The following is a 24,826-nucleotide window of genomic DNA, read 5'->3' on the forward strand; positions in this document are numbered from 1 at the left end:
CAAGCAAGCCAACCAATAAGAATGTGAGACCTAAATGCTCCTGGGTGGAACAAACACGGATAGAAGAAGACATTGAATCAAGAGCAGGGAAGTGAGACAGACCGACCCAAAGCCCACTATGCATTTTGAAAACCAGTCATGCCTGTGGTCAAGGTCGAAATAAGGACAGTATTAGCTGCAATCTCAATATCCCGAATCTACGGAACAAAGTGGGGATGGTAGCGAGTGATGCGTCCTTCGTTCAGTCTAAGCCAGTCTCCATGAGACTGTGGTCTTTCACAAACACCAGTCTAGGCACTACTGCCCCCTCTGGAACTTACACACCTATGCAGGCTGCCACCTGGATCTGAAACTAAAGGGTTGAAACCTCTATACTCCTGCATTGTTCCTTGACATGCTAAAACTGGCCATGGTACCCTATGGTGTCGCCACCCGGAACAATGAAAACCAAATCGTGCAGCAACACTGGACAAGGACTGGGTGAGGTCTCCAGCCAAGGAGAAGTGATACTCATTAAGGAAACCCAAGCTGCTCCACAGATTTGGCACTTCAGATAGTCATTTACCCCAATGTACCATGATCGAACCAAAGCGAAAAAAGGGGTCTACGAGTAATGGATTACTGAGCCATCGGGTCGAATAGTCAAGTGCTAGAAGTGGTATAAATCATGCCAAGTGAAAACATGCCTCTGAAGTCCACTATTACATGAAGAGCAGCTACTAACCTTAAACTGGCCACCGGGGGCTCCGATTGGCACAGTAATGGCCAGAGTAGTAGCATTCCTAGACAACTGGTACCCATTCTGCTGCACGGTCCCCGCCGTGATCAGGTTTCCATTTACTCCCATGGTAGGGCCGTTGTCCTTGTAATGTTTCAGGTCTAACACGATGGGTAGAAGAACGGCTGGCGTAGCCCAGGTCAACGAAGTGGGGGTGAAGAATGGCGGACCTGGAATTGAAAGTAAACAGAAAGTACATGGAGTAACCAGTCTCAAGCCAAAAACCCTTTCCCTCTCTCCCACCCCCCAAACAGCTGAAGGTAAAGACTGTGGTAATTCTACATGGTTTACTTAGGGTGGTGTAGGTCACAGCATTCCCATGGGGCAGTAGGTGAAATACAGGCTGAAACAATAGTGGCAATTTTTATAGCATCCGGTCATCCAGAAGTGCTTTAGATTTTGCAATAGCAAGGGGTATAGTGGTAACTCTGAAGATGGACATGTATCATGTTATTGGTTCATTACCGGGCTAACTGCATTGGTTTAGCAATCTCAAAGCGATACAAAAGCTACATTCATAGTGTCCTGCACTAAATTTGGCAATAGCCTTCTAGCCCTCTTACCCCCCTCACAAAAAAACCAAGGCGAGTAAAATCAAGCCTCATCAGCAAACACCTGACCTCTAATGAAATGCCTCTGATCTGAAGGGCAGCCTCAGTTCATACCCTTGAGCATTAGGATACCAACCCAATTTAAATATTATGTCCCTTAATGTTAGGCCTCCCTACCACACTAGTGGTCTCATTTAGTTCTTCCATAAAATCTGGGGGTTAGGGATGAACTTACTCTTTTATGCTTTAGGAACATCACAGAAAACCCCAAATAGGATTACTTTGCTAGTTTTCCATCTTTGGTATTGTTTGAATTCCAGGGCTCATCTAGAAAGCACTGGTTGACATACAGGGCCAGAGATTTCTTCCGGTAGCGCCAAGGAATAATGTTCAAAATTATAAATTAAGTACATCTGTCGAAATATGTACTGGGGTCGCTAACGGCCATTTTAATATTTATGAAGATGGTCCCAATATTGGTAAAGTTGTCTGCTGAAGACGGAATCCACAGACATGAGAACAAGAGGCAAGATACAGGATAACGTTTTGACTAGTCTGAGATCCTGCTAATCAGGACCCCAGTCGATCTGCTTTCTCCTTAAACTGTTGTGTCATGTACTTTGGTACAATTCAGATTGGAGACTGGGGTACCCTTGTCAGTCCCTAGTATATGGTACCAATGTACACAGGGCATAAGTACCCCAGAGGCCTCCCATGGGCTGAAGCATGTTTAATGCCAACAATGAGAGGTCATGCAAAATGGAACGACAGGCCTGCCATTGCAGCCTGTCTAAGATGGTGCATGCACCACTTACTTTAGATATAGGTTTGCTATATCTAAGGGTCACTACACTGAAAACCGATAAGTGACCCCTACAGCAGGCCTTTAGAAACCTTAGGGCAGGGTGCTTGGTTCCAAGTGAGGGTGCCACTGTATGAGCAGGACACCCCTGGAGCTACTGAGTCAATTCTCCCGGTGACATTATGCGACCGGGTGATGACCAACTCAAACGGCTGAAAGTAACTATCGTGTTTGGTATCAAACATTGTGGAATCATACACCCACACAGGTAACCAGTGTGAGAGGTACGATACCTCCCCTCAGAAACAAGCTCTGTGAGGTCCATGGTGTTCCCAGTACCAGCCTTCCAGTCCTGGGCATCCCCAAAGGGTTGCTGTCGACCAGAGACCTTTCTGCCCTCCTGCTGCTGAGCCAAGCTCGAGCAGGGGGAAGGAAGAATATGAATCCCATCACAGGGAGGTGTGACCAACTCACAGACAGGATTTAGTGTATTAGGGGTGGGTGCGCTTGCCAGCGACCATAAGTCTGCATGAGGGACACATTTGGTGTCCCTGTGCATAGCACAGTTCAAACCAGTCATGGGAGCCATTGGCTCCTACTCTGGCACGAAACTGGACAAAGGACAGGGGAGTAACCTTCCCACTGTCCAGATCTTCCCCTGGAAGGGTCCCTTAAATCCGACTAACCCTCTCCCGTGGGTACAAAAAGGCTTACCTGGCTGTAGGACCCTAGATTCGACATGCACAAGATTATGAACAAGAAACCACTGAACTGACTGGACACGCTGGACTTCATTTGGGCCTGACTATCTCCCTCTCAGTCTGAAGCATTGTCTGTTCCCGTGCACCATAAGGCTCCATGCAGGACCTGTGGAGCATCAAGGACAACTGAAGATGTCTCCCTTGGAGTGAAGGAGTCACTCCCCTGCAACCGCAGGTACCACATCAACTGGCCGGTCTGCTGCTCCTGAGCTCTGGACGGACTCAGAAGGCTTCAGCAACACAGGAGATGGGTTTCTAAGTCCCTCGAGGTCTGAGCTCCCTCCCACCAAGTTGGAGGTCAGAATCCCCCATGGGGGCGGTAATACCCATACCCCTGTGCACTGCGTTCATGGGCTGTTGCTTTGTGAAACTGCTTAAGGTCCACTTGCGACTCCTGTGCCTCTGGCCTGTGGATCCCCTTGGGTCAACTTTGCTTTTCTTGGGTTCCCGTGGTTGCTCCAGGCCTGCCCTGAGTGTTTGGAGAGTCTCCTGGACCTTGCTGTCCGAACAGTAACCTTCTTTGGCCTTCTGCGTGGGTTGCTGCTGCCAAGGCTTGTTGGTGCTTCTGCCGGACACCGACCCTTCAGCACCAGACACCCTTCGTGGGCATTAGTCTACTGAGCCCCTGGTCACTACTGAGTGTCCCAGACTCTGTCCCAGCTGCTTTCAGGTACTCTTCAACAAGAATCCACTTTTGGATTCCAACGGACACTTTTCCTCCTTCCAGCAGTGGCTCTTCTTTGAAGTCCTCCATTGAGTTCAACAGCGGTTTCTGACACCACTTCAGCCCTACGCACCGTTTCCCTGGGATAGGTAACGTTGGTACTATGGTATCCACGGGTGGGGTGTCTCTCCAAACTCCTAAGTTCCACGGGGAGTCTGCAAAGTCCACTTGGAAGGGTCCTTAAACTTTAAAACTGCAACCGCAACTCCCATAGAATTGTATGTAGGATGCGGTTGTGTTCCCACACTGCACCCGTCCTCCGTGTGGTCCCCATTACTCACCTTGGGTGGTTCCTTGGGGTCCCAGCGATTCTACATCCTCTAGACACGAGTCGGGTTGCTTATACCACTCTTAGTATATGGTTTGGTCTCCCCCTGGAGCCCACTGTGTATTTGTGCCATTTACTATGGTTTGTGCTACAGTATTGTGTGCTTTGTGAGTATCTTAATGCAAAAGATACTGTGTCGTACTTCAAGAGTGTTCTATTAATAAATACATATTTTTAATAACTGTGGCTCTCATTTAACCAATAGACGGTTCCATTCTGGTAAAACAAGCTGCTTAACATTCCTGCAAGGCTACTCTCCACAGCTACCACTTGGATAGCTTTCTAAGGTTATCTTTGACCTCTTAAATCACCATAAGGGTTGTTTGGACTGGTGCAAGGTGCCCACTTTAATTAGTGGACAGCATATACCAGGCCAACCTCAGGCCAGATGGTACTGTTGCCGATGTGGGACAGACTCCTGGGAGACCAAATAAGACTTACAAAAAGGACCCTTCTGCGGCAAAACTGGAGCTGCACAGGCGAGCCGGAGCAGCCACCGACTTGCAAGCTTGCTCATCTATTTTCAGACAGACTCCCCACACCAGAGGCTGGAAGAAATAATTTGGTCTATGACCCAAGATGCGTTGGTAGCATGCCTTGATAGGCAATACTCCATCAACTCAGTTGTATCACCTCATTATTAATGGCACCATCCACCCAATCAGATACCCAGGGATACTGGTTTCATATTGCCCAAGAGAGGCAACCAGGACAACAGTATTCCTCAAAGGCAAAGCCTTCAAGGACCCCAGCAGAGGCAAGTGGTCCAGAGTGATCACAATCCATCTTCGAATTAACCTTGAGCCCAGTGGATGGCCACCTTACAGCCCTAGAACTGGGTGTAGGGGCATCTCTGCTCCGCTTGGTGCTCAAACCTTCAGGTTTGTTGCTCTTCAACAGCTCCAACTTTTCAGACCAAATGAAGTCACTCTTTTTAAAAGAATTCTAACTAGGCATTGGCCTTTGAAATTAGGCTCTGGTTGGGGCCAAAGCTACACCATGCCAAAAGAAACTCAACTGCTCAAACAAGCGAAGACTAAAGCAATTACACAAACTAAGTCTTGGTTAACAGTCTGACGAGCAACAGTATCCGACAGTACGGGGTCACTAGTGGTAAACCATACAAGTACTCTCCTAGAAAACACCGACTGGCCACAGATCACAAGAAAAGCAAAGCTACACTGAAAAAAGTGCCACTAAACTTACCGACTGGACAAGCTGTTGTGGTGTCCACTATGAGAATCACCCAGGGCTGCTTGTAAGACATGATGGAGTGGGTCACTTCCAGAGGGAGCTCTTGAACCTGCAACAGAAGAGATGGGTCACCATAGCCTTTCAGATTCAGGAACCAAGGCCCCTTGAACCTGCATGGGGGAACATTTGACAGGATGGCCATAGGCCAGTTATACAAGGGAGAGGATGTGGCCCAACAGCCAGAGCAGTCAACCTCGAAGCTGGGGAACCAGGTTCAAGCCTCAGCAGGGATGCGCAACATCCTGCGCAAATCACTTCCTCCCCGTGCCCAACAAAATGTGTCTGTAACGCAACGAGTGCTCATCTAAAGCACTCCGGTGCATTCAGGTCGAGTTGGCACTATCCAAAACTAAAAAAAAAAAATCTAAACCTCACCAACCAATTTAAGTGCACATTTGGCAACATTCCAAGCATTGGGTGCATTTTAAACTCCTATTCTAAGTTTGTTTACGCCCACGCATTTCCCAAAACAAGACTCAAGGAGCATTATGGTCACAGGCAGCTCAGGCTTCTCTTCTACCAGCCCTGCAGCTGCAGGGAGCAGCGCCACTCAGCCACCAAAGAGTAGAGTACAAGGACGCCTTACCAGCATCATCTGAGACTGCGGCGTGCTGTAGTGGGACCGCAGCAATACCCTGGCAGTGGTGGTCCTCACTTCATAGCCCATCTTGGTGGCAGCGGTGGAGTTCACCGTGAGCACGGTCCCATTCCGGAACTGAAAGTCAATGTACCAGTCTTGGGTGAGCACCTGCCAGAGGGAGAGAGATGTTAAGGATCACCCTAGTTCTGGGCTCAGAACAGTAAATGTTGTGGCGCGGGGGGGGGGCTTACAAAATAAATTACTCCAAATTACTTTCCAGCATCTTAATACGCCAAGCCAGATATTCTTAAAACAAAAATACACCCTGGGCGTATAGATGGTACCATTGAGTAGGTGCACACCAACACGCTGGAAAAGGGAGAACAGAATAGCGATCCTGTTCCAAGCAGTGGTGTCCTAGCCAACAAATGGGCCACATAAGAAAACATGGTCGACTTAGCCAAGAACTCTCCTCCAATGGGATAGGGATGGCTCCAGAAATTCCAGACCCACCTCCAATGGGATTGGAGGCTCACAAACTTCCCTCTGCCCCTCCTCCAATCAACCTGCAGGCAACCTAAGGTACCGCCCCATCCAGGAAGCCTGGGTGCAGCGCAAGAAAGCCAGCCCAACAAGATAATCAAGTGGATCCCCAACTCCATTGGGATGAATGCAGCCAAGGACCACCCCAACCACCCCCCCTTCCATAGCCAAGACAATGGAAATTACCATATAGAATGGAATTTTAGTTTTTTAATCCCAACCTCCATACTGGGATCTTGGAATAATTTAAGGACGTCTCCATTCTGCAAATGGAATTGCTAGATAAACGCACGATTGAGATTGTGGTCACCGGCCATCTGGATGTTGAAGTCAAAGAAGTCGGGAACAGAGCAAAGCCGTGGGAGCATGTTTTGGGTGCACGGCGTGCATTTGCAGAGCCGTGGGAGCATGTTTCGGGAGCACGGCGTGCATTTAAACAGACGCCTGTGCCGAAAGATAGATCTCACCTTCTCTTTAGGTGCAAACACACATCACGAAGGGTAACGTGAAGGCAAAATGTATATACCATGGAATAGTTAACACCCCCCTGGTACCAGGAGGTGCCCGCACTGGTCGGCACCAGAAATGGGCTTACATAAACTCAAAATAAAGGGTTCTTACAATCACTAAACTCAAAGGGTACTCCTTCCATAGGTGGGAGGGGTAAATTATTTGGAAATATAAAATGCAGGTCGTAGAGTAGGCATCTGGTGCATTGGTCTAATGCCCCTTAACTCTATAAAACGAGCATCTCCCCCCCCCCCCCCCCAATGCTTCAAGGTACAGGTTGAGCGAGTCGCAAGTATAGCACTTCGCTGTTGAGCAGTTACATGTTAGGCGCACATTAACCCATTAACACATGTTAAATCCAGATATAACCCAGAATCCCCTTCACCTACCACAGGCCAGGAGCTCTGGCTCCCCAGCAGCACACTCTCCTTGGCAAATGTGTTTGGCACGATTCGAGTCACCGACACCTGGAGAAGGAGACAGAACACATCGTTTTAAGCTTGTAGGCTGCCAGCGCCATCTTTATCTGGAGTCGCGCCTGCCCAGCTGTTATGTGGTCGAGCGAAGATGGGAGTTAGTCCATTACAATGCCAAGAAAATGTACTCAAAAGAACATTTAAAAATCCTTTTAACACTTCCTCCAAATCTCCAAGCACAATCTCTGTTCAAGAAAGCTGCCCAATATCCGGTTATAAAAGTTCAAGGCTTTGCATCAAAAGTGATCATTTCGTTTTTTTTATATTAAAACCTCAAAGCATCTGATTAGTGTAAAAATATGCAATGTTTATATCCAATTTATATTTTTTACACAAGTCAAATGTGAACACCAGATTGAGATAAAAACGTCAGACCTCGAGCAAGGGTTCCCTTGGACTCCATCAATGGAAACTAGATCAGAAAACATTGAATTTGTTACTTGCTCTAAACCCAGGACTAGTCCATCAAGTCACTGGAATCTAGTGCGCCAGGTTACAGAGGAAAAGAAGTCCACTATCCCCTCCAATATGGACAATATTTACCTGGCCATTTTCAGCGAAAAGCCAAACCTACACAAATCTTGGGACTGAAAGGTGTGCGTTAAATTCTATTTGGCCAACAATGACTTGACTATCAAACTTTAAAAATGTAAACATTGCTGGAAACGTTCAGCCGTTGATTCGGTTCACAGAATTTCCTCACTTGTCTGTATGTAACAAGGTGATCAAGATGGGTATAGCGCTGTCAACAATTCCTATGGCCTCATAGCACTGTGCAGCCTCGGGCACATGCTCCCATACAATTCTGGGGTCCCTCGCAGATCAGTGTGAGGTGACAGGATGTGCTCACAGTAGTACATTCTGATTTAAAAAGTCAAACACAAGACGGACGGAATGTTGCACATTGGCAAAACATTCACCCCCAGTCACAGATCTGGGTTAAACCCATCGTTATTTTGCTCACCCCGCCACCCCAGCTCAGACATGGCCATATGCAAATCAGTCTTGACCCTGTGCCTCATGGGAACAGTCCAGCACGAACTGCCAGGCCATGTCTTCCCTGGGCCAGAAACAAGCATCCTAGGACCGGTTTCGGGGTTTCACTTGCATATGGCTGGGTTCAACCTGGAACGGCATGGTGAGCAAATAATGGATTTAGGCCCAGATCTCTGTACTGGGGTGAATGTATGACATTGTTCTGCATTCTGTCCATCAACTGGTTTTGCATCCCCGAGAGGGAAGGGTATGCCTAGATGTGGGTCCCGTGCTCTCCATGCCACTGGAATCAAGCTATCCTGCCTGAAGAGGGGTGAAACCCTGAAACTGGTCCTAGGATGCACGTTTCCAGTCCAGGGAGGACCTGGCTTGGCAGTTCGGGCTGGACTGTCCCCCATAAGGTACAGGGTCAAGACTGATTTGCATATGGCTGGGTTCAAACTGGAACGGCATGGTGAGCAAAAAAATAATGGATTTAGGCCCAGATCTCTGTACTGGGGTGAACGTGACATTGTTCTGCATTCTGTCCATCAACTGGTTTTGCTTTTATTTAAAAAGTCACCTTGAAATGAAAGGATGGTGGGCTTCACCCAATAATTAGCCAGGTAAATATCTTTCTACAGATTAGACACGTCCTGCTGCCATTTTACGCAATATTGGTGAAGATTGAAGCACTTAAATGCAGATGGGAAGAAAAGAAGAAAAAAAAAAAAACCTCAATTACTCTGCAGTTGAAAAATATCTGGAAAAGACTAACTGGGACTATACACATGTATTGTGGTTTTTAAAATCCCTGGTTGTCAATTTGTTTTTAAAGCTTATGACGTACAGCAAGAGAGGAGCAAAGCATGGACGTCATTTAGGGGTCGCCAGGAGTCGGAGCTGCGACCCCTAGCTTGCTCCTTGCGACCCCTGTGGAGGCGAAACCCGTGCCAGCTTCTCCTTACGGTCGTTGGTTCGGCCCTGCTCCCTGGTTTCATTCATTTATTACACTAATCGTGAATATTACATTAGTCACTATTATTGTAATAAAACATGGAGTACAATTAGGTGGAACGTTGTCTTCCCTGGGAGCCAGGGGGGGGGGGGGATATAAAATGCTTTTGAAGGTCTTTTACGTGTGTGACAGTGTTTATGTGAAGCAGTGCAAGTGTGAAAGTGAAGGTCAAACAGTGATTTCACTTCCGCTACCCCTGGCATTTTGGTGAATTAATGCAGATAGAGCAAGGTCGTGTGAATGCACATTGCTTCAGGTGTGAAGATTGAATATAGTTCAAGGTTAAGACCATTTCGGTCAGTATTTTGTGAATCAACTAGGTTCTGTTCTCTGCAAAACTCTAGAAAATGCCCTCAGCTGTGGATTCTCCCAGGTGAGCTTGGAGGTCAGCCTTCTCTTTTCAGATGCGGTTGAAGGGCAGTATTTCACTGCAAGACATCAAGGGGGATTACTTTACATTCATACTTTAAAAGTAGTTCTGCAGCAGGTTGATCATAAAGGGAGACCTCGGAGACCAGATCTTGGATGGGAGGTGGCTAGTGAAGGGAGACCAGATCTTGGACTGGAGGTGGCTAGTGAAGGGAGACCAGATCTTGGACTGGAGGTGGTTCATGAAGGTCAAAGGGCCTTCAGACTCCTTCAGGAAAGGTCTCCGGCTCCCTGTGGATGGCCAGCAAGAGCAGAGGATGGTCACACGCGTCCGCTGGGATGTCTGCGCCACCGAGAGTGGCTGTGAAAGTGAAGATATTGAAGGTATGTGACGGTTTAGTCCAGCTGATCACCAGGCCAGTGACAAGTAAAGTCATGCCGGCTTGTAGTGAAGCTACTCATGACCGCTTTAGTCTGACAGGCCTGGAGTCTGCACCACTTTCATGAACCCAAGGTTGCTTATTCAGAAAGTTCAGTTCTTAGCTGCTCATTCAGGGGAGGCTCCAACATTGCAGAGTTTAGAGCCCTAGACTTGAAAAGTAAGACCGAGCTGGTACTTTCACCCCTGGCTAGATTTTCAGCTCAGAGTATTCTCTGTTTCTTAATCAAGATGAAGCAAGCTGTTGATAATTAGAAGAGTCTGGAAGGTGTAGTAAAAAGGCATAGTAGGAATCTCCTGACCATTCTATGTGAAAGACATCACCTGTAGAATGTTTGCCTTCGATGCAAATGAAGAACATTGAAAATTGTTTACGATCACCAATAACCCCATCTAGGGAACCCAGACTTGCTTAAAAAGGACTCTGGGACGGGGTTATTCACTCACACAGGAGGCACATGGTGCAATATGGTCATGTCATTTGGGGCCACTTTTCCCTTGGATATGAAACTGGAATTATGTCCTGAATTAGACCAAAGTTCTAGGCTCTTCTCTTGATCTGGAACCAGTGGATACTCTGCATTAGAATGTTCTCAATATCCATGTGCATAGAAGTGCCATCACTGGATTTCCCATCATTCATCTGTGCAGGAAACAACTCTATTTCTCAGCAAAGCCCTCTTTAAAGAAGATGCTGAATAGGAGGACTTAATTCCCCCATCATCCATCTGCACAGGAAGTGCTATCACTTTCTCCCTACTTCAAATCAATTCTCCAGGAGACATTCAACTTTGCAGGCATCCCAAGCAAATGGCAAACAGGCAAAGGCACTGCATCTTGAGTGGGTTGGGGCCAGGCATGGCCTTGGGCCAAAATCCCCGTTCCACTGAAATCTACACGATGTAATCAGGTTTCTCACCAAGTACCTCCTACTGCCAATCTCCCACAAATTACTTTCATATTTCACTATATGCCTATACCAATTCATCACTAACTGTATGGGTTCCAGAGTAGCGCACTACTTGCCGAAAAAGTGTTTCAACACCCCATCAAGGGTAGCAAGCGCTATATAAATGCAAACTTTCCTCTATCCCTCCCCTATCCTTCTCAATCCAAATAACAGACTAAAATATCCACCCTTCAAATTACTTTCATGTTCTCTATACAAATTCACCACTAATCCTTTATGGGTTCCGGAGTAGCATGCCACTTGCTGAAAAAGCGCTTTGACACCTGGTCATGGGTAGTAAGCGCTATATAAATGCAATTACAATACAATTACACTAGACCTAGACTACCCACACTCACAGCAATGAAACAGACCCAACCTTGTACACCAATCAACTACCACATACCCCAAACTACTGAGCAAACAAACTGCTGCTCATTAACAATCACTCTGTAGAACTCCACACTGGACGTCTGACCTAATCATCTTTCACAATCTCAACTCGCTCGTCATCACAGAAAATCAGGCTCATCTTTACATCCTAGACATACTTCCACAGGCTACAGCATTCATTGTGTAGACTACACACAAAGGAGAAGTCTTCGCTGCCATCCATTAGACGCACTGGTCCTGTATCATAGGCAAACCAGCAACACTCCACTTTATGTGTTGTTGACCTGCCATTTCCCACTCTTCGCAACTCCGACAGCCACCTTCCATCTCATGTACAGGCCGCCCGAGCACAGCATGGACTTTGATGAATATTCAGATCTCTCCGCAACCTCATCCATCAAGCATGCCCTCATCACACTCTTGGAGGACTTCAGCCTCCTAGACAACACAATCTCCCCACCAAAAAAACCCGCAGGATACCATCAACCTAACAATGACATACATGGTGCAGCAGCTCAAGCAACCAATGCACTCTAAAAGCCACATCCTCAACCTCACCTCCTTCGCATCACCGGCAAGCCAAAGCAGCCACTCCTATCCCTGGATTAGACCAACCACGTCACCATCTCCCTACTAGAAGTGTAGCAAGAAGCCAAGGTCAACCCAAAAGAGAAGACCAACCCTTCAGATCCTGAAAATACTTCCCCATATAGACAATCGAATGCGTGAAATCATAGCACCACCTTCTTGGTAAACTTTGAACATTCCTTCCCCAATTAAAACATGTAAGTGCAAGCCAAAAACTTCAGCACCCTGGAACTCTAAATACCCTGCTGACAAACAATCCATCTGCAAACAGTAAAGGAGACAGCAATTTAAAACAGAACTTCATAGGAGGTCACAAAACTGAAATCCTCCTGTGCAACATGCAAACAGCTCATCACATCACCCAAAGGATAGTACTACTCCAACACCATCAGTGAAGCTACTAAGAACACTAATGCAGACAAGCATTTCATCAACCCCCTCCCAGACCCAGCTATTCCTCACTCCACTGAAATGTAGAAGAATGCCATAACCTTATTCAGTGAAACAATATTGGACAGCACACTGAGACTGCTTCATCTTTTACTCCCACCCATTCCTGTCCAGTCCCACAGAGGTCGCCCTTCAAAGCCTCATCTCTTGCAGATTGCCAACATACTCCCTCAGAGCCATGTGTGAAGATGTTGTGCCCTGGTCCGTCAGCTCGAGATACTCTCCCCCTACTCATTGATGTCCATGCCTCCCTCACTAATAGCATCTTCCGAGAAGCTCTCAAGACAGACAAAATCCATCTACACTTAAAGAAAGCTACACTACACCAGGTTTACCTCGCCAACTACCGCCCCATCACTCCTCTTTCACTCATTGTTAAGATCATTAACAAGGTAGTCTGTGTTAAACTTCAAAATCACTATGCTAACCATCTGCTGCACAACTAACCTGACTTCGTGTCACACTGCAGCAGGACACCCATCTTTCAAATCTATGCCCTCCTTCTCACAGATGGAGATGACCTCCTGATACTGCTGGCCCTCAGCTGCCTTCATCACAGTTGACCATCCCACACTCATGTAGTCTGAAGTCTTGAATGGGAACTACTGGGCAAAACTTTCACCAGCTCTTCTCCTACCTCTCAAACTCTGTCTTCACATGGGCACACCCAGGTCCCAAAAGATCATCACCAGCAGAGTCGCCCAGGGTTCCACACGGTCCCTGGTCTTCAACCTCTACTTGGAGCTGCTGGGAGGGGGTTCTACTCAATCGTAAAAAAAAAAAAAAAAATAAATAAATAAATAAAAGAAAAAACACGATTTTGTAATATGAACTTAACTCAAAAGTCACCTCTGCTTGACATCCAATGCTGTGAACACTGCTTGGACTTCTGTCCAAGTCACAAAAAGCTTTGTATACACACACCCTATATCCAACCATCTCATTCTGAGCCGCTACCCACTCCGGATACACTACGTGCAAGCGCTTCCTCCACACATTTTAGTCCTAGCTCCCTCAGTGGCCAGCTTTTAGCCCAGTTCCGAGGCAACCGCACTACTCACACCAGCACCAATTCCTAGTACATGTGGCCCCACTCCCTAAATCGGGGGGATTTATAAAGCTCGGCAAATCATCCATGAGGATCTCAAGGCACTCTAGTAGCCGACTGCTGCGTGGTGATTTGTTCAAGTCGAACAGCCAGGTCTGGGGTCCTCTCTGCAATTCCCAGAGACGGGGCGGTCCGGCGGTGCAGGGGAAGGTTGTTCCGCCAGTTGTGAGAAATCCCTGATCATAAACTTACTTCTTGAACCACAGCACAGAGCCCCAACTAACTGACTTCCAACCACAATCCTTCATTTCCCAGGAATGCCTCACTGATGGAGGATACAGAAGTGCATTCATGAAATCAGGGAGGGGAGCGCCTGTAATGTAAATAGAAGATTACAACCAGAGTGTCAGCACTGTGGGCAGTGGCAACATTCTGGAGAACTGCAACAATCCTCAAGAGCAGACTCCAAATGGATGATCAATAAGTGGCAGCCACCGGGCAATACTTCATTAATAAGCAGGAAAGCCACTCCAACTTACTTCTAGGAAGCAGACAGGCTAGGCCCAATACTCACCTCAACATAGTTTTCCTCGCAGACCATCTCCCTGGGGTTCCACGGTACAGAAAGAAGGCAACTCATGGCGATGTCATAAGAAACGACCCCGGAAGGAAAGAAGACCAAGAACTGGAGCAAGACGTTAAAATTGGAATCATCCTGCATGGAGCAGAAAAAGAGCAACTTAGCAACCCCTCTACAAAGTGCAACAACGCCCACAAAGTGCAACAACGCCACTGAACAGGCATTTATACGTGCTGTAGAAGGACCGTGGAGATTCCCATAGAAATAACATTTATAATGAATTAGAAGTAGTTTATAAATGGATACAATTTTCAGAAAGGGATAGATTGTCGTGGATGAAATGTACAGGTTACATGCATTTGTTGTACATAGAAGCTCGGTGTGAGGAACATACCATTTGCATCTCCACCTACGGAAACAAAAGAATGCTAGACTTCTTTCCACTTTATGCTAGATCTTGTACCAAGAGGAATGTTGATGCATTAGAACTTTGGGATGTTGGGAGCTCCATTGAAGACAAAGGAGTGCCCCGGGCTTCTAATGGCCGTTAGAAGCCCAGAGCATCAACATCCCAATGTTTAATCACAGCAACAGCTGTGAACAAAGGCCTCAAGGAGCCCTTGGGGATATCAACCCCCTCGGGCTCTGTGAGACCTTTAAAAAAAACGAGAAGATTCTGCGCCCTAGGGGCGGAATGTTCTACTAGCTTTAGAGCCCTCCGTACCTGCTAGTAAAGGCACGCTCCCTTGTTAAAGGCCCTTGCGATTGGCGCAGGCCTTTAATGGTAGGTAGAGCCTGCTACAGTGGGCTCTAAGGCTATAATAGCCGAACAATTGAGTGGGAAATATAAAAAAAACACAAAGAATGTTAGAGGGAATGTTATGGCATATTGAACACTACAGTGTGATAAAGTAACAAACCACCTCCATCCCCATAACCCACCAATCACTGCCTTTTGCTAGGTTCGTGTTATAGACATACCGCATCACATATTAATGAAATGGGCAATTCATCAATATATTGGCTAGGTCAAAAGAAAGTCATTTTGGTATGAGCATAGTTTAAAAGCACCAGGTTTGGTTAATATGTTTTATGCTAGGCACAGAGGTTCAAGTAAATTATGAACATAGTTTGGATTAGAAAGTGGGTAGTACATCTAATATTCTGGCATGGAGCTCTGGGAAATTGTGGTGTAAAACACGTCCTCAGTTTATGAAGCCCTAAACAAAAGCCATCACCCAATTAAAGATCACTAGAGGACATGATTCAAGTTTGTACAAGTGAAGTGACTGCCTCATCTGTGTGCTGCCAGGGCTCAGAGGCCAGAAGCAGGTTTGAGATCAGGGGTCAGTGTGCCCACAGCATTGGCACAGTCCTCTGCCTCAGTGAGACCCAAACCCATTCCACAGCACTCCCTCCACAAGCTCCATTCCAACCAGGAAGAGATGCTCATTGGCCACCTACATGCTGGAATGGCCTTTAACCAAACAAGAGGGCCAAACGGCCAGCAGGGGTCAGCAAAGCATCATCTCTCAAAGCTTGTGAAAGGACCCTGGCACCGAGGACACCCATCATGTCTGCCAAATGTAACCGTTGTATTTGCAAAGACAGACAATTTGACAGCACATGGTTGTTTGGGGGATAAACAGATAACCCACAACCAGGAGTGCAAATTCACAGTATCGTGCCAAGAGAAAGGCTGCCAGCCACAAACCTTGGCAAGGGAGTGCCCTGCAAGATGCACCGCAGGTCTGTTGTGGGTACTTATGCATCACACCCCTTTCATGTTTTACCAAGTGTTCTAGTGTACCCAGCACTATACAAGTCTGTACTGTGATGGTAAACAGAAGGGGAGCCTAGTTCTCAGATTGAGGGGGTGCGCCCTCGGCTGGTGACAAACCATAGTAGAACCGGCAACATATATAAAGTATATGGGGTGGGAGGTACCCATTCACCTATGGCAAAGCCATACATATTCGCTTTTACCTCCTCTGTGACGGGTCATGCGGGCGTTTTGTCCATAACACCATCCAGAGCTATAGTGCTAAATTAGAAATGTAAATCTCTTTTGGGAGATTTACAAACATACAATGTGTACTACTGTGCCGGTACATTTATTGTGGACATAAAATAGATATAAACCTTTCCAGAATATGCCAAAATATTTTAGAATATTTAAGCCATGCTGAACAAGACGACATCTGTTACTTCTAAGCAGCTGTGCATGTTAATTGAACATTCCAAAAACATGTTCAGCAAAATCATTTCTAAAAGGCCCAAAGAGACGAAATTAACTGCGATTCTTCGCTATTATTTTAGCCACTTTGTGGCACATACAAGAGCTTCCTGTTACACAGGATTGGTGAAGCAGCATGCCCCTGCAGTGTGTGGAGGCCAGTCTGCTCTGAGGCATCTGGAGGGAGACAAGGGCAGGAAACTAAAGCTGGGAACAGAAGAAAAGCAAAGCCATACTCTCAAGTGACCTCTGCATTCTCCATTAAAGAAACTATTGCTTTATGTGTACAGTTAAATATGAACGTTTAAATATATGCAGAAAGTAAATCATTTTTGTATAGGCACACAAATACAATATTGAAAATTAAACAGAATGTTTCACTGTGCCCTTTATCTAGTAAGTGAAATAGTAATGTATGTCCAGTTTAACAGTCACATGACCTTAAAAACGTTTCACCTCAATATAGAATGAGAAAGTGCAAACACGCCTGGGAAAGTATGTGCGGATTTAGGTTTTGTTCTATGCAACAATTTATGGGGTCACCCTGTGTTCCTCAGGACCAGTGTTACATTATATAAACATGCGGTTCTGTTGATAAATGCGCCAATATTTGAGAGGTTGTCAGAGCAATCTCACAGGTAAACACTCATTATTAAAAATTAGAACTACAAATGGGACTGTATTGTCTTACAATAGTTCACTTCATTTTATAAACTATAGCAACAACAAGGTGCTTTGTGCGCAGTGTAAAAAAAGAGTTAATGCAAAAGGAGAATGCGTGTGACAAAGGTATACAATGGAATGTAATTGAATCTAAATTGTTTAAGCCTGGTATAATGTAGAAATGTGTTAATGTATAGGTGTTTCAGCTAGGTGGGAATCCAGATCAGATAGTTTTGTCCCAGCCCAGCCCAGTTTCCGTCGCCATTTTGACCAATGTGTTTATATACGAGAATCCATCACCTGTTCAGGTCTTGGGGAGGACAACAAATACAGCCTAAACTTTGCGAAAGGGCCACTAGGGGTCACCCCCGGGATCTTTCAAAAAGGCTCATAACATGCTCCTCTGTTGCATCCATCCATTTCTGGATTCAGTATTCTTAGCCAGGCCTCCGATGAGAGGTAAGCAGACCAGCTGATTTACAATGCAGAAGCGGCAGGAAAAGACCACATCTTGCTAAGAATACTAAATTATGCGGATGCAGCAAGAAAGACCACCACCACCACATTATGCACCAACCTCCTGCAGTCAAGGACTGGGTCCTGCCCATCAAGTGAGGGGACGAGCTACTCTCCCATGTGCTTACCCCCGTCTTCCTGAGGCTGTCGAGGGATGGCCACTACACCCCCTTCAAATGCCAAACCTAGAATCTGCCACTTTTCCCTCATTGGGTGCGTTGAGCTGCTCATGCTCATCCAGGGCAATCCATCTAAAGTCTACTGGTCCCAGAAAGAACCTCACTGCCCAGCTCCCCGAGGGCGGTAGGCCATCGGCCCATGGAGAGATGTAAATCTGTGCTCTCAGGGGGATCAATACTTTAAGGGTCACTTTTTGGTGGGGCGGGTTTAGTGCAATTCAGCCTCAGGTTCCCACTTAGGTGCAGAAATCCCCACCTTCACTTTCTCCTCATCCACTCGCGGTGAGGAGCTGGTCCGCCGTTCCCTCCAGACTGCCCCCACATCTACTTGCTGCTACAGGCCGACACTACAGTCGCTAGCAGCATTCTTTAATGGACTCACCGTTGCAGCGGTCACGGTAAACCCATGTGAAGAGAAGGAAGAGCCACTGGAAGGGTCCCTGAATCTCATGCACTGGCCCACTCAGGCATCCCATACCTCGCCATAATTAACCAAGGGCAGTAGGTACGCCCTGAAGCGGGTCCTGTGCTCACTGTAGGACTCAAGCTATCGCTCACTCAAGCAGCCCAACAAGGCTGAAGCGGGTCGGAGATCGCTTGCGGTCCTGTTCAAAGGGGTGCAGCCTGAAGTAGTGGCAGGACTGCGCCATCGCAGACCGGCGAGTGCTCCCTGCCAGCAGCAGAGTAAGTAAAGAGAATGGCGGTAGGATGAGACTTACAGTAATTACCAGTGGGTGGTCTCCGCTCAAACACTTCACCCATCACTCTAGGGTACCAACAAGGCTGTACGATTAGGGATGGCGAGATCAACGAGCAGAAGACTAGCAGCAGTCACTCAATGTCAGGTCACTCAGTCATTTCTGAGGGCATCCTCATTTGGTTCTGAAACAATCCTTTCATGTGATCAGCGTCCCATGTAAATTACTGCATAGCGACCGTGCAGTAGCCCGCAAGATGCAATTAAAGTTTTACAACAGGGCTTAGGGGAGTAAATCTCCTACCACCTTCACTGCAGCAACTGTTGCCACCACCAAGACCAGCCTCAGTCTCATGTCTTTGTGGTCTTTCAACATCCCTTGCCCATCAAGGCATTCCTATTTGGAATGTTAGCCCTCATTTTTAGGGTGAATGAGTAAATTCCCATGGTGACCCTCCCCAAACTACCCTCCTTACGGAAACGATAGGCCCAACGCAAAACACTGGCAAGTAAACCGGGGTCTGGCTGTAAAATATATTTGGGGTCCCTCCTCTTTCCCCCTTTCCCCCCCACCCCATCCTCACACTCTTTCCTCAACAGCTTGCACTGGTCACTCTGCCCTCTGCAGTTGGAATCACAAGATTAAGGCTGCTGGTCAGTCACCAAGGGGACATGGCAGGTTTAAAGAGGATCCCTTAAGGTGAAAGCGGCCAATCTGTGCATTTCCATACTCTAGGCTCAGTTAATAATGTACATTTGTTATCTGTGGCTTTTATTGGCGACTGCACATTCACACCAGTAGTGCATTACAGTTTGGGCTCCTGGTTTTATGATGCATTTGACATATCCCTCTGTATTTATCCATATTTTTTTAGGTTTAGCATAAAAAAGGAAGCCGCTATGGGTAGATTTCTAAATGTGTAAACGATAAAGGTTTACTTATGTTGGACTGTCCAATGGGTTTTAGCCATATACAGTACATTAGTCATGTGAAACCATTTGCATTGAATAGCTTAGATCACCGCCCTGCTGCAGATATTGAAGCTTCACTAGGACACATAATTTTTTTTTAAACTTCCCTACCTGTCCATCTGCAAAGCCATTGACCTAGCACTCACCATTGGACAGTAGAGAATGGTCCCCCCAAAATGATATATTTCTGTCTTTATCCATATTTAAAAATAAATAGACAGGAAAATAAATGGTCTGTTTTGACCTGCAAAAATAAATAGAAACAGAAAAAAGGGAGCCTTAGTTACACTAGGACCTACCACTGATGGAGTCTCACTCAAGTGGAAACAGCTCACTGGACAAGAATGCGTGCCTAGTCCAGGTTCTGGTTCTTGCCACTAATAGACCTTGGCGAGAGGATGGAATTACCAGTAAGTATTCAGAGGGGAATGAGTGGCACTGCTGGGTAAGAGGGAGGCTGCTATGATCAGCTGTCCAAGGCAGTGGATTGACACCGGAGACCTGCAACTAGGAGTTCATTAGTCCACTTCAGTCGATCAAAAGTATACAAAAGTCACCCACAGGTTGAACTTATTAAATCTTAGCTACAGCATCTCACAGGGCTGGGGTACATTTGCTCTTCTACTTATGTAATCTTACTCGAAAAAGAGTATACTGGGTAGCATAGTCCAACAGTTGAAATTACTGAAAAATTAACAGTTAATTGGTCAAAAATCCCGGTCCAATAAGAAGGTAGTATTTGCGTAGTATTCCAGGGTGACGGGGCAGTCGCATCCATCTCTTGCAGCACTCGTTGAGGCATCCATGGTCCTCCACATCTGAACAAATTACATGAAGATCTGCACGGTTGGCCCTGAAGATTTAACAATGGATTGTCCGCCACTATCCCCAGTAGAGCCTATAGCTCAGAAGTTGATGAATTTCTGTGCAAGGAGCCACGGCATGATTTGGTGACAATAAATTGAAGTTCAATTGACCTGGTAAGGGGATGCTGGACCAGTGCTTGGTCCAAGGTAAGCAACTAATAAGGTTATCGGATGAAGTCCTCGAGTGGATCAGTTTCACCCTGGTCATTGCGGTTTCAATGCAGTCCAATTCTGGGCACACCAACATACATTCCTTGCAGTAGCTGGGGATTGCTTGCCTCAGCAGCAGGATAATGCAAGTAGTGGAAATCAGCACTGGTGTATTCTGTAGTAATCGACCATGGACACAAGTAAGTTAATTGCACAATCAGACCATTTTAACGTCACACGTCAAGAAAAGCACAAAGGTTGTAGCGGCGGATTTATGTGCAAGATAACCAATAGGATGAATGGTTAAATGACTGGACATCATTCTGCTCTTCTATGTTGACCGATTGCACTTGTCCCAGTTGGACAGATGGCGAGCAGCCTTTGGATCCGGTACCCAGCACCACTGTTTTGGGAACATTTTTTTTTTTAGAAGTCCCAAGAGGACAGAATGCTTGTCAACTACAGAGTATTACAGAATAGCCCTTTCTCAAGCCCCTCAGATGTCAAATTGAGATGCTTTGTTATCTCCTGAGCCTCCATTCCACGTTATTGAATTCAAGTGAACTGGGAGAAAGGTGGCTTCTATTATTCTGAGTTTTATATAGCGCTTGCTAGACCCGAAGGTATCAGAGCGCTTTACATGTTAGAACATTCACAAGAGGTACGAGACGATTCATAAGAGTCAGTTGAACAATACAGCATTAAGTGGCTATAAAAACACAGTATATCACAAGGACACATTGAGGAATCGCATCGGGGACAGAATAGGAGACTGACCTAGTTCATTCAAGATGGACACATGACTCTCAAAGAGGGAATCGTAGAACAGCTTGTGTGTGTTGAAGTAGTGGAGTAGAAAAAGAGCAAGAATACAACAGAAGGACATCTTCGTAGCAGGCAGCGATTGCATTCTGGCATGGAAGGTTTGTAAAAACATGGTCAGCCTTAAAGCACCTTCTTCCAGGCCCATTCTGAATCATAAGTGTCTCATCCTCCTTAGCCTGCGAGACCATCATGTCCTAACAGCGTTTTGGAACAGGAATGTTCCCTCAAATTTACTTTATTTCTACCTACATCAGGAATGCTAATTAATTCCTTTTATGTCCCCTCTGATCCCTGAGGGACAAGACTGGTCTGAATCCCGATCACCTGCTGACTAGTAACACTGCTAATCCCTCTGCGTGCTACCCTCAGCGGGATCTGCATGTTCAGCTATAGACATGGCTGCAGCTCCCAACGCCCAACTACCAGACATGGCTCCAGCTCCCACCGCCCACTACCAGACATGGCTCCAGCTCCCTCCACCCAACTACCAGACATGGCTCCAGCTCCCACCGCCCAACTACCAGACATGGCTCCAGCTCCCACCGCCCAACTACCAGACATGGCTCCAGCTCCCACCGCCCAACTACCAGACATGGCTCCAGCTCCCACCGCCCAACTACCAGACATGGCTCCAGCTCCCACCGCCCAACTACCAGACATGGCTCCAGCTCCCACCGCCCAACTACCAGACATGGCTCCAGCTCCCACCGCCCAACTACCAGACATGGCTCCAGCTCCCACCGCCCAACTACCAGACATGGCTCCAGCTCCCACCGCCCAACTACCAGACATGGCTCCAGCTCCCACCGCCCAACTACCAGACATGGCTCCAGCTCCCACCGCCCAACTACCAGACATGGCTCCAGCTCCCACCGCCCAACTACCAGACATGGCTCCAGCTCCCACCGCCCAACTACCAGACATGGCTCCAGCTCCCACCGCCCAACTACCAGACATGGCTCCAGCTCCCACCACCCAACTACCAGACATGGCTCCAGCTCCCACTGCCCAACTACCAGACATGGCTCCAGCTCCCACCGCCCAACTACCAGACATGGCTCCAGCTCCCACCGCCCACTACCAGACATGGCTCCAGCTCCCACCGCCCACTACCAGACATGGCTACAGCTGACTACTAGGCTCATCAGTCTACTGCATTTCAACAAGCCACTACCCCAGTTTGAGGAGGGGGGGGGGGGTGTTGGCACTAGGCGCAGGGCTCCAGTGGATTCACTCTGCCCCGGCTCTCGTGAGTCTTTTGCCCAAAGCAGAATAAAGGAAGAGGTCACCTGGCTCGAGCTGAGGTGTTTATCTGGCCGCCCACCTTCCGGGATGGGACTTCCTAGGATCTGCACACCCACAAACAAATGTTTGAGGGTATTCACAAACCCCATCTCTCCAAAGACTGGAAAACTTTTTAAATGAACACCTGGCAAGAGCAAAACGTTGTCCAGGATGGGGGAAATAGGGGTGCACAGAAAGTGAACCTGCAATTGTTCAGCAGATTTTTGCATAAGTAGATATACATTTCTTTTTTGCCACCGATTAATATTGACAGCTATTTGTAGGGCGCTCGTTCCCCAAACATGGGTATCTTGCTACTAAAAGAACATGAAAACCAATATAAAACCAAAACAGTTAAGAGAAAAGGGGAGTTTTGACAGCCATTCTGAACACAAAGTCAGTGCTTTTGAGATGTAGGGAGAGGCTGTTCGAGATGGGACCCTAGACGCGGAGAGCACGCCCAAGCTTATTTAAGAGGGAAGGAAGAGGAGTCGCTGAAAAGTGGAATGAAAACTTCTCTGAAGTACAGAGTGAAAAGTTCGATGACCTGGGAACTTTACAGGTCTAGAGGATCCGGGGTTTTAAACAAGGTAAAAGGAAACTTTGTTCATCACCGAGCCAATGACGGCGAACTCTTACCTAGATACAGGATCAAATGTATGGAGCTTGCTGGCCAGTCCTACTGTGATATTCTGAATCACATCTAGCTGCCCTGAGAAAAGATGGACAGCCTGGACATGCAGACAGGGTGGTGAAAGGGCAGAATTTTCCCTCCGAGGAGGATGTATTCGGGAAACAAGGAACAGACAGGTTGGACCTTCGTTTTCCTGCACAGAGTACGAACCACCCAAGAGTAAATGTCTAGGGCTGCGTTTGTATATTGAAACATGAAGATTTGAGGTAGCAAATCTTTTAGATGAGGGATAACATGCAATCATGACAAATGTTAGAGAGTCCATGGATTAAACTAAAATCTAATCATTTACGTTTTGTATAGGAGTGCACATTTCGAGTGAAAGGATTTTACCAAAGATTTAGATTGTATATACAGATCCCTCCTATGGTACAAGCGGCTGATGGATGAACCTAGAAGCCTTGTTCATTTCATGCAATTGTACTGAGGTGTGGGCAATTGTGAAAGTACCCAAACAGAAATGCACCAAGATCACCCAGGAGTCAAGGATGCACCAGGAACGCACCTTTGCGCCTTAATGCTTTCAAGCTCTTTGGTGACTAACCCTTCCTTGCAGGACCTCAAGTCCCTCTTGGCTAGATTGCCAGTGAATCACTAGGCCATTCTCTTGATTGCACACTGCAAGAGGTCTGGTCCCGCCATGCCTTTAGAGCACTGACCGCTTTCTGATCCGTGAATCAGTTCATCAAGTTAATTTGAGAAAAAACCCAAATTCCTTCATTCCAGGATTCACATTGCAGATCTTATGGTACCTGGGTACTGCACTGCTTGAAGTATTCTAACTTTCTATATTTGAGGATAATTCGATACTAAACTTGGCTGGGAAACATTCAAACCTAGGAATAAAATTGCATAACTGCATCTTTCTAGAAGATTTAATTTGCATGGTGGGGGTTATTCAATAAACATTGAACAGCACATTTAGCAAAAGGCACTACATCAATTTATTGCTGTCCCATTTTATTTCATGATAAGTTTCCCAATTGATACAATTGACTGTCCAATCTAGTGTAAATCCCTAGGTCTTCGAAGTGAACATCCTTCCAATGAAGGACACTAGAAGCTGGGCGGACCATCACTCGAATCGCCATGCAGCTCATGACACGTGTGATGACGCTCATGCAAGTTAATTTGTTGTGGATTCATTTTGTTCAGCAAAGTTTGACCAAGGATGGGGCTGTCCTATCTTTACGTGCAAAGACTCTGCAGTCGTAAAGATACTACTCATAACACCTTTGTGAATAGCAAACAATCAAACTTACACAAAAAGGTTGCTTACCTTTTGCGAGCGAGGCCCTCGGTGAAGGGCACTGTCATCTTTCATTTGTTTTATACTAAGGAGACAGTTATTTTGGGAATTTTGTAATTAAAAAAAAAATATATATATATATATATATATATATATATATATATATATATATATATATATATATATATATATATATATATATATATATATATATATATATATATATATCCTCCCAGGTGGTTCCGTTGTGCTTCGCTCCGGGCGCTACTCGGCGGGTGCGTTGCCTCGCGGTTGAACCAAACCGCCAATATTCAAACAAATCCTTCCTGCGGAAGAAGTAGGTCGCACACCAACAGCTTTCCAATTATTTTTCTTTATT

At 46.5% G+C, this 24,826-nt stretch overlaps 1 protein-coding gene across 1 annotated transcript in view; it reads right to left on the reverse strand.

The window, feature by feature from the left end:
- LOC146782812 (uncharacterized) overlaps positions 1 to 24,826 on the reverse strand; it is a 109,629-nt gene that overhangs the window by 60,977 nt on the left and 23,826 nt on the right. Inside the window, exons 5-9 of the mRNA XM_085638043.1 lie at positions 14,111 to 14,251; positions 7,221 to 7,298; positions 5,785 to 5,946; positions 5,151 to 5,247; positions 725 to 948 (exon numbers count right to left, since the gene is read on the reverse strand). Of these exons, the coding sequence (XP_085494169.1) occupies positions 725 to 948; positions 5,151 to 5,247; positions 5,785 to 5,946; positions 7,221 to 7,298; positions 14,111 to 14,251 (702 nt within the window). The remainder of the gene's footprint in view (positions 1 to 724; positions 949 to 5,150; positions 5,248 to 5,784; positions 5,947 to 7,220; positions 7,299 to 14,110; positions 14,252 to 24,826) is intronic.

The sequence above is a fragment of the Triturus cristatus genome, chromosome 12 (genome assembly GCF_964204655.1).
Source record: "Triturus cristatus chromosome 12, aTriCri1.1, whole genome shotgun sequence".
In the NCBI taxonomy this organism is placed as follows: Eukaryota; Metazoa; Chordata; class Amphibia; order Caudata; family Salamandridae; genus Triturus; species Triturus cristatus.